The 10,164-nt window shown below is 38.7% G+C and overlaps 2 protein-coding genes across 2 annotated transcripts in view; one reads left to right on the top strand and one right to left on the bottom strand.

Moving 5' to 3' along the window:
* The first annotated feature begins 215 nt into the window (after window positions 1–215).
* On the top strand, window positions 216–2,021 carry LOC107044428 (UPF0454 protein C12orf49 homolog). Its single transcript, XM_015266295.1, has 4 exons — window positions 216–620; window positions 802–1,020; window positions 1,207–1,419; window positions 1,638–2,021. Exons 1-4 carry the CDS (start codon window positions 504–506, stop codon window positions 2,019–2,021), a joined length of 933 nt encoding a protein of 310 aa, XP_015121781.1. The 5' UTR covers window positions 216–503.
* The window catches only part of LOC107044454 (phytanoyl-CoA dioxygenase, peroxisomal), a 23,713-nt gene continuing 15,565 nt past the window's right edge, over window positions 2,017–10,164 (bottom strand). Inside the window, exons 2-6 of the mRNA XM_015266330.2 lie at window positions 4,137–4,282; window positions 3,604–3,840; window positions 3,269–3,467; window positions 2,639–2,800; window positions 2,017–2,338 (exon numbers count right to left, since the gene is read on the bottom strand). Of these exons, the coding sequence (XP_015121816.1) occupies window positions 2,198–2,338; window positions 2,639–2,800; window positions 3,269–3,467; window positions 3,604–3,840; window positions 4,137–4,270 (873 nt within the window). The 5' untranslated portion in view covers window positions 4,271–4,282 and the 3' untranslated portion in view covers window positions 2,017–2,197. The remainder of the gene's footprint in view (window positions 2,339–2,638; window positions 2,801–3,268; window positions 3,468–3,603; window positions 3,841–4,136; window positions 4,283–10,164) is intronic.

The raw sequence follows: 10,164 nt of genomic DNA, 5'->3' as shown, positions 1-10,164 counted from the left end.
AAGATATTTTCGAAAAGTCATTTCAAATAAGAATTAATTTTGTAGAAATATTTTTTATTTATGTTTTTTGATAACTCTTTTTTCTAGGAGATTCGTTTGAATGCGAAAAAATGACTGAACATTAAAAATAATTTTGAATTTTCCCGGGCGAACCGTTCCCTCCAATCCCACTGGTCCACCCATGCCTCCCATTCCACCAATGACATTCACTCCGGAATAACCTGTAAACCAGTGACATATCGCCACCCCTGCGGTCCGCAAAAAACAACAAATTTCGGTGATTTATCTACTCCAGAAATTTGGGTTTTCCTATTTTTTCAAGTGGAAAATTGTTCAACTGCACCGAGGGCTCGTGCAATCGGTGGATTTTGGGGTCCCTGGTGGCTCGAGGATCGATCCAACGACATGAGGTCACCAGGACCTCGTGATGATCCCCCGAAAATGAGTAGATAAATCTGGTTTTGGACATTTGTTGAATTTTTTTGGCGGAAACAACGAGGAAAATGAGGGTGGCCGTCACTTGGGGAGGGCTTGTGAGACTTCTACGGAGGAGAATCGTACTTGCCCTTATTTTCGCCCTGTCTCTGACATACTGCGCTATTTCTCTACTGGCACATGAAGTAAATAATATTTTATCACGTTATCACATTTACTTATTTATTTATTTATTATTCAAGTTTTAGTAACAACTTTCAAGGGGCGAATTATTATTTTTTTAATAGATGAAAAAAAATTTTTTTTTCTTCATCCCTTTTAATTTGTTGTTGGAGATAATTAATTTAAGGAATGCTGTTTCTTTAGAAGATTGGCTCACCAGTGGGGAATTATGGAGACGATGGAGACGACAATATGCTTATTGATAACGACGATGTGGGCGCGGATCAGGATTCCGAGGATGATTTAGGGGGGAAACATGTGCCCTGGCCAGCGATTTCTGCATCTGATGATGCTGGTCTCGATCAGAATAATAATGGATCGAGTGCCAGTGAGGTTGCACGAACTTGTCGAAATTCTATACAGGTGAATTAGAAAAAAAATTGGATTGCAAAACTGCACATGACAGAGCGACTTAAAAACGTTAATAGACTGACATTTTTTGTAGAGAATTTTCTGATATGTAAAAAACATTTTCTCACATTTTCTCCTAGATTCAATAATTATCGAGATAATAGCACAATTAACTTGTAATTTTGCTCATTCCCCCAGGGTAAGGCTCTGATTGTCGACGAGAGAGGTCTCGTCTGTGCCCGCAAGGAGGTCCTCCCAGGTGGTTGTTGCCGAGGGGACCTCGAAAAGACTGAAACCACAGGTGTAACAACAATCGTCAAACGCGAGAGGTACAGCTGTGAGACCTGTAATCCTGAGGGCTGTTGTGCTGTCTACGAGTACTGCGTCTCGTGCTGTCTTCACCCTGGAAAGGTACCCTCCTTCCCCTCAAGATTCTGTAATCCTTTGAATTTATCCCCTCGAATTTTTCCTCAGTTTCTAGAGAAATCTTTAATTTTTGCTGGCAAAAGATTGTTTTTTCCTGAATAATAATGAATAATAAATCTCCCCCTCCCCCTTCCCCCCATAATGAATTAATTAATCATTGAATTAATATTTATTAATTGATGACAATTGGCCTTGACTTCCAGAGGAGACCAAAGAAGGAGGCCCACGCATCTCCAGTGCGCCGTGAGGCCCAGAAGTCCCGCAGATCCGAGGACGCTGTGAAAATAAGATTTCGTAGTCTCGACAGATTTCAAATATGCCTGGCAATATGCCGCACCTCAAGTGCAAGTGTCAGACACGAGAATACGTACAAAGATCCAAATTCAAAGCACTGTTACGTCAATTCCATGAATCATCGTTCACCGCGTGATGTTAATAATAATATTAATAATAATAATAATGGCGACAATGTCGCTGTTACATCTTCTACTGTGCGGTTATTTATCCTTCATCATCCACATCCTAAATCCTTGTCCATTGATCATGAAAAATGCATTGAGTTGTATGATTATTGGTGTTTTAGTTAAATCGTTTTATTTAATGTTTTTTTTCTCCACTGATTTTTCATATCAAATAGGATAGGTTTTTATATCGAATTATTTATCAATTTACTTATTTTGACTAATTTATATCATCGATGTTTTATAGATTGTCAAATTGATTTTTATCGATTCATCCTCGCCTCTCAGAGTTGAGCTCAATTTTAAAGATTACATTTCAACCCCCGTGCGATAGTGGACTTGAACCGCCAGTAATCCTGATAGCTAAGTTGGAGCCCTGGGTAACGTCTAGCTGTGATCTCAAGAACTTCTTTCTCTATTTTTTCTTGAACAGTTCCAGTGACCTGTAACATTACCAACAAATATCTTGTTCATTTCCTCCAACTTTGATATCGCGACAACTTGACCAGATGGAGACCAAAGTCCAACATCATTTGAGAGCTGGAACAATTTCTCCGGCTTTACAATGAAACTGATCCTGAGGCTTGATCTCTCCAAGTTCTCCAGATATTCATAAAAATCAATTGGGTCTGCAGTGAAAATTTGATAACTGATTTCTGGCTCTCTGGATTTCCACGTGAAATTTTCATTTATTCTCGGATAATGGAATGTAATTTCTTGACAATTAAATTAAAGACTAATACCTCGATGTAGTTGCATTCCGCAGCTGCGTAGTGACAGGAAATTGCTTTTCTCGTGCGATTCGATTTGTTCACACCGGATCCGTGAATCAGGAGTGGATGGAAGAAAACTGTGTCACCAGCCTCCATTTCAAGGTCTATCCAGCCAATGGATTCCGATAGATCCTGTTCAAACATCATGTCTGTCATACTTCAATATTATGAGAACATTTTCCTCTCTTTCCCGTGAATTTCAAACCTCCATTCATTTCAACAACATTTTTTTTTCTGCGATGAAAGGCGAAAAATCAAATTCGAAAGTCTCGTCATAAAAATTGTCTTTTATATTTTGAGGGATATCTCGAGAAGGGGAGGGTGTCGAGGGGGTAGGTGTCTTTTTAAAAAATTCGTTGGAACTCTGGGAAAATTTCCAATTCAAAATCCTAGTCATAGTTCATTTTTCATAGAGAATATCTTCGGATATTTGAGGAATGAGAACAAGAAATTTAAAAAAGTGGATTTTTACGGTAAAATCGTTTTATGGGGCGAAATGGGTTGATGACCAGAATTTGGAAGCGGAAATTTGCCTGGCTCTCTATTGAAGCATCGATATGAATTAATTTGTTAATATTTTTGGAAATAATTAATGAGTACCTGAATACCAAAATACATTTTATTGGCAATTTGATCCAGGGGATAGCCGTGCGGATAGAGTTTTCTCTGGAGATGACTCCCAGGGGCAACGAATAAACAACCGTTTTTCGTATCGCAGGGCTCGATGGCTGTCCACGTTGCTACAATTCTATTCTCTGGACGAATGGGGAAGTAGTACAGATCCTGATGCGGTGGGTGTCTATTATCGATTGATAAGAGCAATAATACAAACTTGACGGGATGAAGAATTTTTTTTTTAATTTTCGTAATTAAAAATGAAAATTTATTTAAACAAAAGGAAATAATAGATTTGAGCGATTGTTTAAAGGATTGACCTGGTGCTCCCGGCCCCAACATCCGGAGGCTTGGCGATCAGCATGGAATGGATCGCCATGATATTTGCCCCGGTGAAGCACTCGACGATGTTCAGGAGTTTATTATCCTCGATATAAGAGCGAAAAACCTCGTCGTGGTTGATATCCTGGATCTTATTGACCGATGATCGATCTACCACGTCTTTCATCACTGTCATCATGCCATGTTCAACTTTCCCCGCAACAATATCATCGAACCTGTGAATTGTATTTTTAAAATCATTGTTTATCATGATCTGAAGGAAAAATCTTGAAACAGATGGTTGGCATTGCAAAGAGGCTTTTACTCTGAAGTCAATTTTTTTGACCCCCGTTTTGCTCTATGGACTATAACAGCCGAAAAAAAAGAGAAAAACGTCAAAATGGACTTGTGGACTTCTCCAAGGGCGGATGATTCATAAAAATCTCAATTTATGCGCGCAGAGTGCTCAAGTAATGAAGAGGCATTTAAAAAATGCAGCAAAAAATCTCAATCAATCACTCAAGCTGTTCACCTCTGACTGAATTTATCGAGCGCCTCCTGAGGCACTAGTTTAGGGATCACCAAGTAACCACTCGTCTCGTAGAATCTACGCTGATCCAATGTCAATCTCCCAGTATCACGAGTTAGAATCAAATTCTGCTCCATTTTATCGTTATTCTGAAAATAAATAATTCATCCTCAAAAAGTGGAACAGGAAGAAATACAAAAAAAAATGGAAATGAACGACTAGAAAATCAATAAATTAATTCACTGAAAATATTTTCACAAAATTTGTGCGCGTGAAAATTTTTTTTCTCCTTCAAAATAAATACCAGCGGTTCCCTAAGAAAATATAAAACCATCCCCATCCCATTTTCCAATCGCCCTCATACCACACGATTATCCCTCCCCTGCTCCTTTTCTTAACTTCAACACTCTAATCAAACAAGTGGTTGAAGTCATCCCGAAAAGAAAAGAAAAAAAAATCTTGCAGACAAAAGCTCTTTCCTCCCGCGTCATTTCCCCCTCCACCATCTCTTCACCCCCTCGAACCCCTCTCATCCCGACACCCTTCATTCAACCGCTCGCGCATGGCCGAAAATTGTGGAATTGAAAAGTTTTCGTCGTGAAATTTCAACGAATGAATTTTTCTACTTTAGTTCTAGTTATTTTGAAGGGGGAGGGGGGGGGGAGTTTTAGGTTTTTAAAATTTTGCTATAAATTATAAAATTTTCAACAAAAAAATGTTATATATTTTATAAAATAATTAATTAACGCAATAATCAACTAATTCAAAAACTGAAAAACACATTACGATTACCTATCTCGTTAGTGGCCCATTTTAGATGAAATTATCATAAGACCTTTTTTGTAGAGTGGAAAATTTCCAATAAAAAATGTTCTACAAAATTTTCTCCTAAACCCCCTCATTCCCAAGATAATTTCAAGTTGAGGCAAAAGGACTTGTGACGTCACTTTAATCTCTCCACGTTCAGTTCTTCCTACAAAAAAAAATTGTAAACAATAGTTTCAGCTGATAATTCATCTTTTCCTGGACGTCTGGAGGCTTCGCTCACATTCTCAAGGAATGCTTGGAGAATTCTTCAGAAGGGATGTGTAGCGCAAAGGATAGGAGGGGATTTCCAGCCGCAGGTGAGGGTGAAATTGCGGAGTTGGCGGCTCGGTTGAGCACGTGGTGCACATAGAGGGTGTTCTACCACCGGCAATCCTCCATACCCCGGTCAAACCACCGCGAACGTTCGTTCGTGACACGCCACAAGTTTAAGGGAGGATTAAGAAAATTCTAGATAATCACCGTGAGAATTCAATTGCGGAGAATGTATTCTTCTGGAATTAATGGGGATTAAATGCACAGAATGAACGAGAAAAGTAATAAATCGAGATGAAAAAAGTGAAATTATTCAACAAATTATTTTTTCGTCTTTAATGGAATCCAATGAAATCAATCAAATGAAAAATAGTGAGAATTCAATGACGAAAATGACAAGAAATAAACGTATGAAATAAAAATTCCCAATTAAACAGAGGAGAACGAAAAATTGAGAAAAATAATAAGATAAAAAATTAAGGGAAAAGTGAAAAAATCGCGAGTGTGAAAAATGAGGAAAAATAATTGACCCTGAAATCGAGATTTCCTAATGTTTCAATAAAAAGTGAAATGGTCCCGGTGCGAATGCCTCCAACGGCGGACCCGAGGGGATTCGGTTTATAAGGCGTCGAGGGTGAGTTCAATAAATCACGCAATTTCTCCAGTGAAAAAAAAAGCCCCATTTTCCCCTCAATCAGGCACCAAGTTAAGTTAAATTTTGCATTAGTTAACTGGTTAATATTACCCAACAGTTTTTGAATTATTACAGGGATCGTGAGGGAATATTACAGGGATATTGAGTAATAATATTTGAATAATTGAAAATATCAATTGATAATTAATATAATAGAAATTATAGTAAAATTTTAAAAATTGACTGTTTTGCCCCAGTGATTTCGAGTGATTCCCGAAAAACTATTTCACCCGGAAAATTAATTTTCCAGTTTTCCTCAGATGTAATAGAATCTCCCACCGGAAATTTAACTGGCTTTTCGGTGAAACCACCCCCTTCGCGCCGAAATCGCATTAGAATAATTTCCAACAATTTCCTCGACGGAGATATTCTCGACATGTGGGTCACGAGGCCCTTCCTGGCCCTCGTGATTCTCAACAAATGATTCCTGTCATCAATAAGATAATGACCATAAAACATTCATCAAAGAAACTTTTTTAAACAAAATCATTTGTCCACAGAAATATTTGGAAACTATTAATAATAATGAATGGATATTTGGAATTTTCCTAGGATATATAAAACTTTCGATGCATTCCACGGAAAATGATTGCTGATTAAACATTTCACGAATTTCCCTATTTTCTCCGTATGAATTTGCGGGGGAAATTGTCTTTTTCCACGGGGGACATGTGAATTTATAGAGTTATATACCAGACACAATCGATGGGTACAAGGCTTTAATTATTAAATAGCCTCGGGTCTACAACCTTTCCATTTCTCCCTACACCAGGGGGTGACGATCGACCTTTGCTCATGCGTGCACTACTGAATAATTTTTCTGCTTCCTCATGAGCAAATGAGGATTTTCCTATTTTTCCGGGGATTAGTCGCGCGGACCATTAGCCCCGTGGGGTCCAAAATGACCCAGTGGTGGTGGTAGCCAGGGGAATGTACTATTGGATTTCAAAGGAGAATTTTGTCTTCCGGGAGTTTTCTGAGTTTTTGCGGAAAAACAATTTCCCACAATTTTCCGAAAATCGGGATGACCCCAGAGTTATTCACCAACAGATTTACAAAAAATGAGAAAATCATAATTCCGGGAATTTTTCGCGTTATCAAAAAGCAAATTTTCCACAATTTTCCGAATTATCGGCAAAACAATTTTCCACCCCCGGAAATTCTTTTCCATGCACCTCCAGAAGTTGCGTGGTAACCAACTGTCCCGTGGGGTTCTTTCCAACCCCCATAAAAAATAAATTTTTACACCTTTATTAGACTAAAAAACGCAGTCGGTCGGGTTTTTTCCAGAAATAAAATTCCCCCGGGCATGAAAATGGGGTCAGACTGTATCAAACACGAGGAAATGCCCTTTTATTTTTTCACCCCTTCGCCGCTTGAGGAATGGACGAAACGTGTAGCATCTGTGGGGTTAGTACGAAGCTATAGTTTTTACGAGAGAGAGAGGGAAAGAGAGAAAGTCGAGGAACTTCCACTATGATATAAAGTAGAAAATGTACCACTTGGCCAGACATCAGGGCGGAAGTTGGTGTGTATAGACGGACATTACAGTTGGTAGACACAATGTCGCCATTTTCTGAGCATTTTATCTGCGGTTTTTCCACCGGAAAATGATAATTTCACGATAAACAATAGAAAATTTTTGGAACCCGGAATTTAATTTTTTTTTTATTGTGATCGAATTAATCATGTTCTCCGCCTCCGAATAATAATTATATAAATGTCTGAAACACGTCGAAATTACCTCGCAATTACCTTCGACAAAAAGCTCTTGTGGAGCGCACACATCCACATCGCGAATGAAAAAGCAAAAGCCATCATGGTTAAGCTCTACCACCTACTTAAAAACAAATCCCCGTTGACATAAGCTAAACTCAACAGATCCAACACAGAAATGATAATCGACAACTTCATAAATCGCATTGCAAACAATTTCGAAGTGAATATTAATAATCATTCAAATTCATTAATAAACAACATCAAAATATAGGGTTTTTCACTGTTGGTTTTTCCCTATTATCAGCATGCATCCTATTTTGTAACTCGACCCCGTGTTATTAAATAAAATAACAAACTTCATGATATTTGCGAGTAAATCCCGGCGGGCTGCGACTGCGATTGAAACTGGATTGAAGCTATACATGAATGAATAAATATTTATATTGTTGAACTGACAAATTATGTTGATTCAACGAGTTAAATTGAAAAATTGATTTTTTTTATGACGGGACAAAATGGGTCATGCGTTTTATTGAAGTCGGGATGGATTCCAACACCAATTTCAGATGGCGATTGTTTTGGCTTTTGTATCCGCTCAGAACCATCGGAGGCTTCGATTATCGTTATTGAATCTCACTGTGGATTTTCACACCCCGCGTGTCTGTGCATGCTAATCCACTGACTGAGTCAGCTGAGTCACCCCCGGAAGGGACAGTCTCCGTAAAAACAAATCTTTAGGGGAGTGATTATCTCGGTAATGATGGATTAAATTAACAAAACGACAAATTCCACTCGACTGGTATTCATAAAGTTCAGTTGGATGCAACACAACTATTAATTATAATTATTTTCAAGTCACTCTTTTCAAAGGCAACTTCAACAACCCCCAATCAAAATTACTTTCATCGATTATATTCCGCTGCGTTCACCCCAAATGGCCCGATCAATCCCCCTAAAAATGTAATTGCCAAGCCCAATGTCATGGCAAAAACAGTCCCCCCCACAAATGCCTCTCACCCTCCAATTTTTTTATTCCCCCAAATGATCCCATTCGCAGTGGCCCATCAATTCTGATTAATCACCTGAATTATTATGCCATAGCCCATCATGAATATTACACGAGTGACCTTGACATGCTACAATGTTTATTTTTGTATATATTTGCATTATTAACGAAGATTTGTGGAACTATCTTTTCGTCAAATCAATGATATCTCGACGGCTCGTAAAACCTCTTGAACCCTTGAAATTAATCGTCTCAATGGCCCCTCCATGGGGTCTCAAGTCACCCCCATTGTCTAGCAACAAAGGCTCACCCACAAATTGAAAAAACACAGACTTTTTATCCATGTAATCTGTTTATTTATTTCGGTTACTAATTCTCCCCCAAAAACATCATTCACCGAGTCCGGAAATCCTAGAGTCAAATTGGACTCGCATGACCAGTGTTTGGAATCGGAAATTTACCGATCCACCCCACGGGATGGTTTCCAATCCCACTCCATCACTCTCATCCGCCCCTACTCTAAAAATCGAAAATAAAATTAATTAAAAAAACGACTCGTTTTGGCCTATTAGTTCCGGAGAAAATCCTAAATCAATTTGTCGGAATGATCTATCGATTGTCTGTCGCTTAATCGTTAATCGTTTGTCGATCGCTAGATTAATCTCTATTTTTTTGGTGTAATCTTTCAGTTTTTTATGTCTGGAAAATTCATTCAAGTCTACCTCAACGATTTATTTCCACTAATAAAGCGAAACGTTTTTCATGGTTTTTCTGGCCTGTCCGTCTGTCTGTCTGTTTTTTTTTTTCACTTTGTCTTCGTTCGCTGAGTGACATCTACCCGTTAACTGTGCCATCACGTCTGGTGTATCTATTTATGCCGTGAGATGAAAATTGTGGAAATGGGAAATAGTATTCCCATTGAATTTGTCTTTTCATCTTTTTCGCTGAGGCATCAGGAAACACATTTTTCACTGGGTTCTTGATTTCCATTCACACCACCGTGGGGCAAAAAAAAATAATCCTAATCTATGTACCGAACCATTTCCCACGAGACTCGGGGTCGAAAATTGTATAGAAATGGAAAATAATTTTCCATTGGAAAGGGTTTCCATCTCTATGTGAACGAGGAAATCACATTTTCCACGGCTTTTTTGGCACTACTGACGACACCGTGAGGGCGAAAATAATCTCAATCTATGCACTAGGAATTTCTCCCTGGATGGCATAATTTGCCGGAAAATTTTCAGGAAAACTCGGAAAAACAATAAATTTTCTGGAAAATTCGGAAAAACCAAATTTTCCAAGAAAGCTTCGTTTTCCCGCTAAAAATTTTCCATTCTGTCCAAGCCCGAGGGGACCCTCGACTCTATTCTATACCACTCAATCGACCCAAAAATCCTCATGACTCAACTTTTTTTTTTGTTTTGGTTATGAAGTCACCTTGGACTCATCGTTTCCTCCACTCACGTCGACCATCGTCTGACGGAAGGAATCACCTCGCGTGCAGGATCCCCTCCCCCCCCCCCCCCCCC

The sequence above is a fragment of the Diachasma alloeum genome, unplaced genomic scaffold (genome assembly GCF_001412515.2).
Source record: "Diachasma alloeum isolate Michigan unplaced genomic scaffold, Dall2.0 Dall_scaffold_00742, whole genome shotgun sequence".
In the NCBI taxonomy this organism is placed as follows: Eukaryota; Metazoa; Arthropoda; class Insecta; order Hymenoptera; family Braconidae; genus Diachasma; species Diachasma alloeum.
The sequence above is the reverse complement of the archived record's forward strand: the minus strand, read 5'-3'. Positions and strand labels throughout refer to the sequence as shown.

What these genes read in the sequence shown, in the direction of transcription:
- LOC107044428 (XM_015266295.1), top strand. Translation starts at nt 504, where the DNA reads ATGAGGGTGGCCGTCACTTGGGGAGGGCTTGTGAGACTTCTACGGAGG. An exon ending in TTTCTCTACTGGCACATGAA is followed by an intron (nt 621 to 801) that starts GTAAATAATATT and finishes CTGTTTCTTTAG; the next exon opens with AAGATTGGCTCACCAGTGGG. An exon ending in GCTGTCTTCACCCTGGAAAG is followed by an intron (nt 1,420 to 1,637) that starts GTACCCTCCTTC and finishes CTTGACTTCCAG; the next exon opens with AGGAGACCAAAGAAGGAGGC.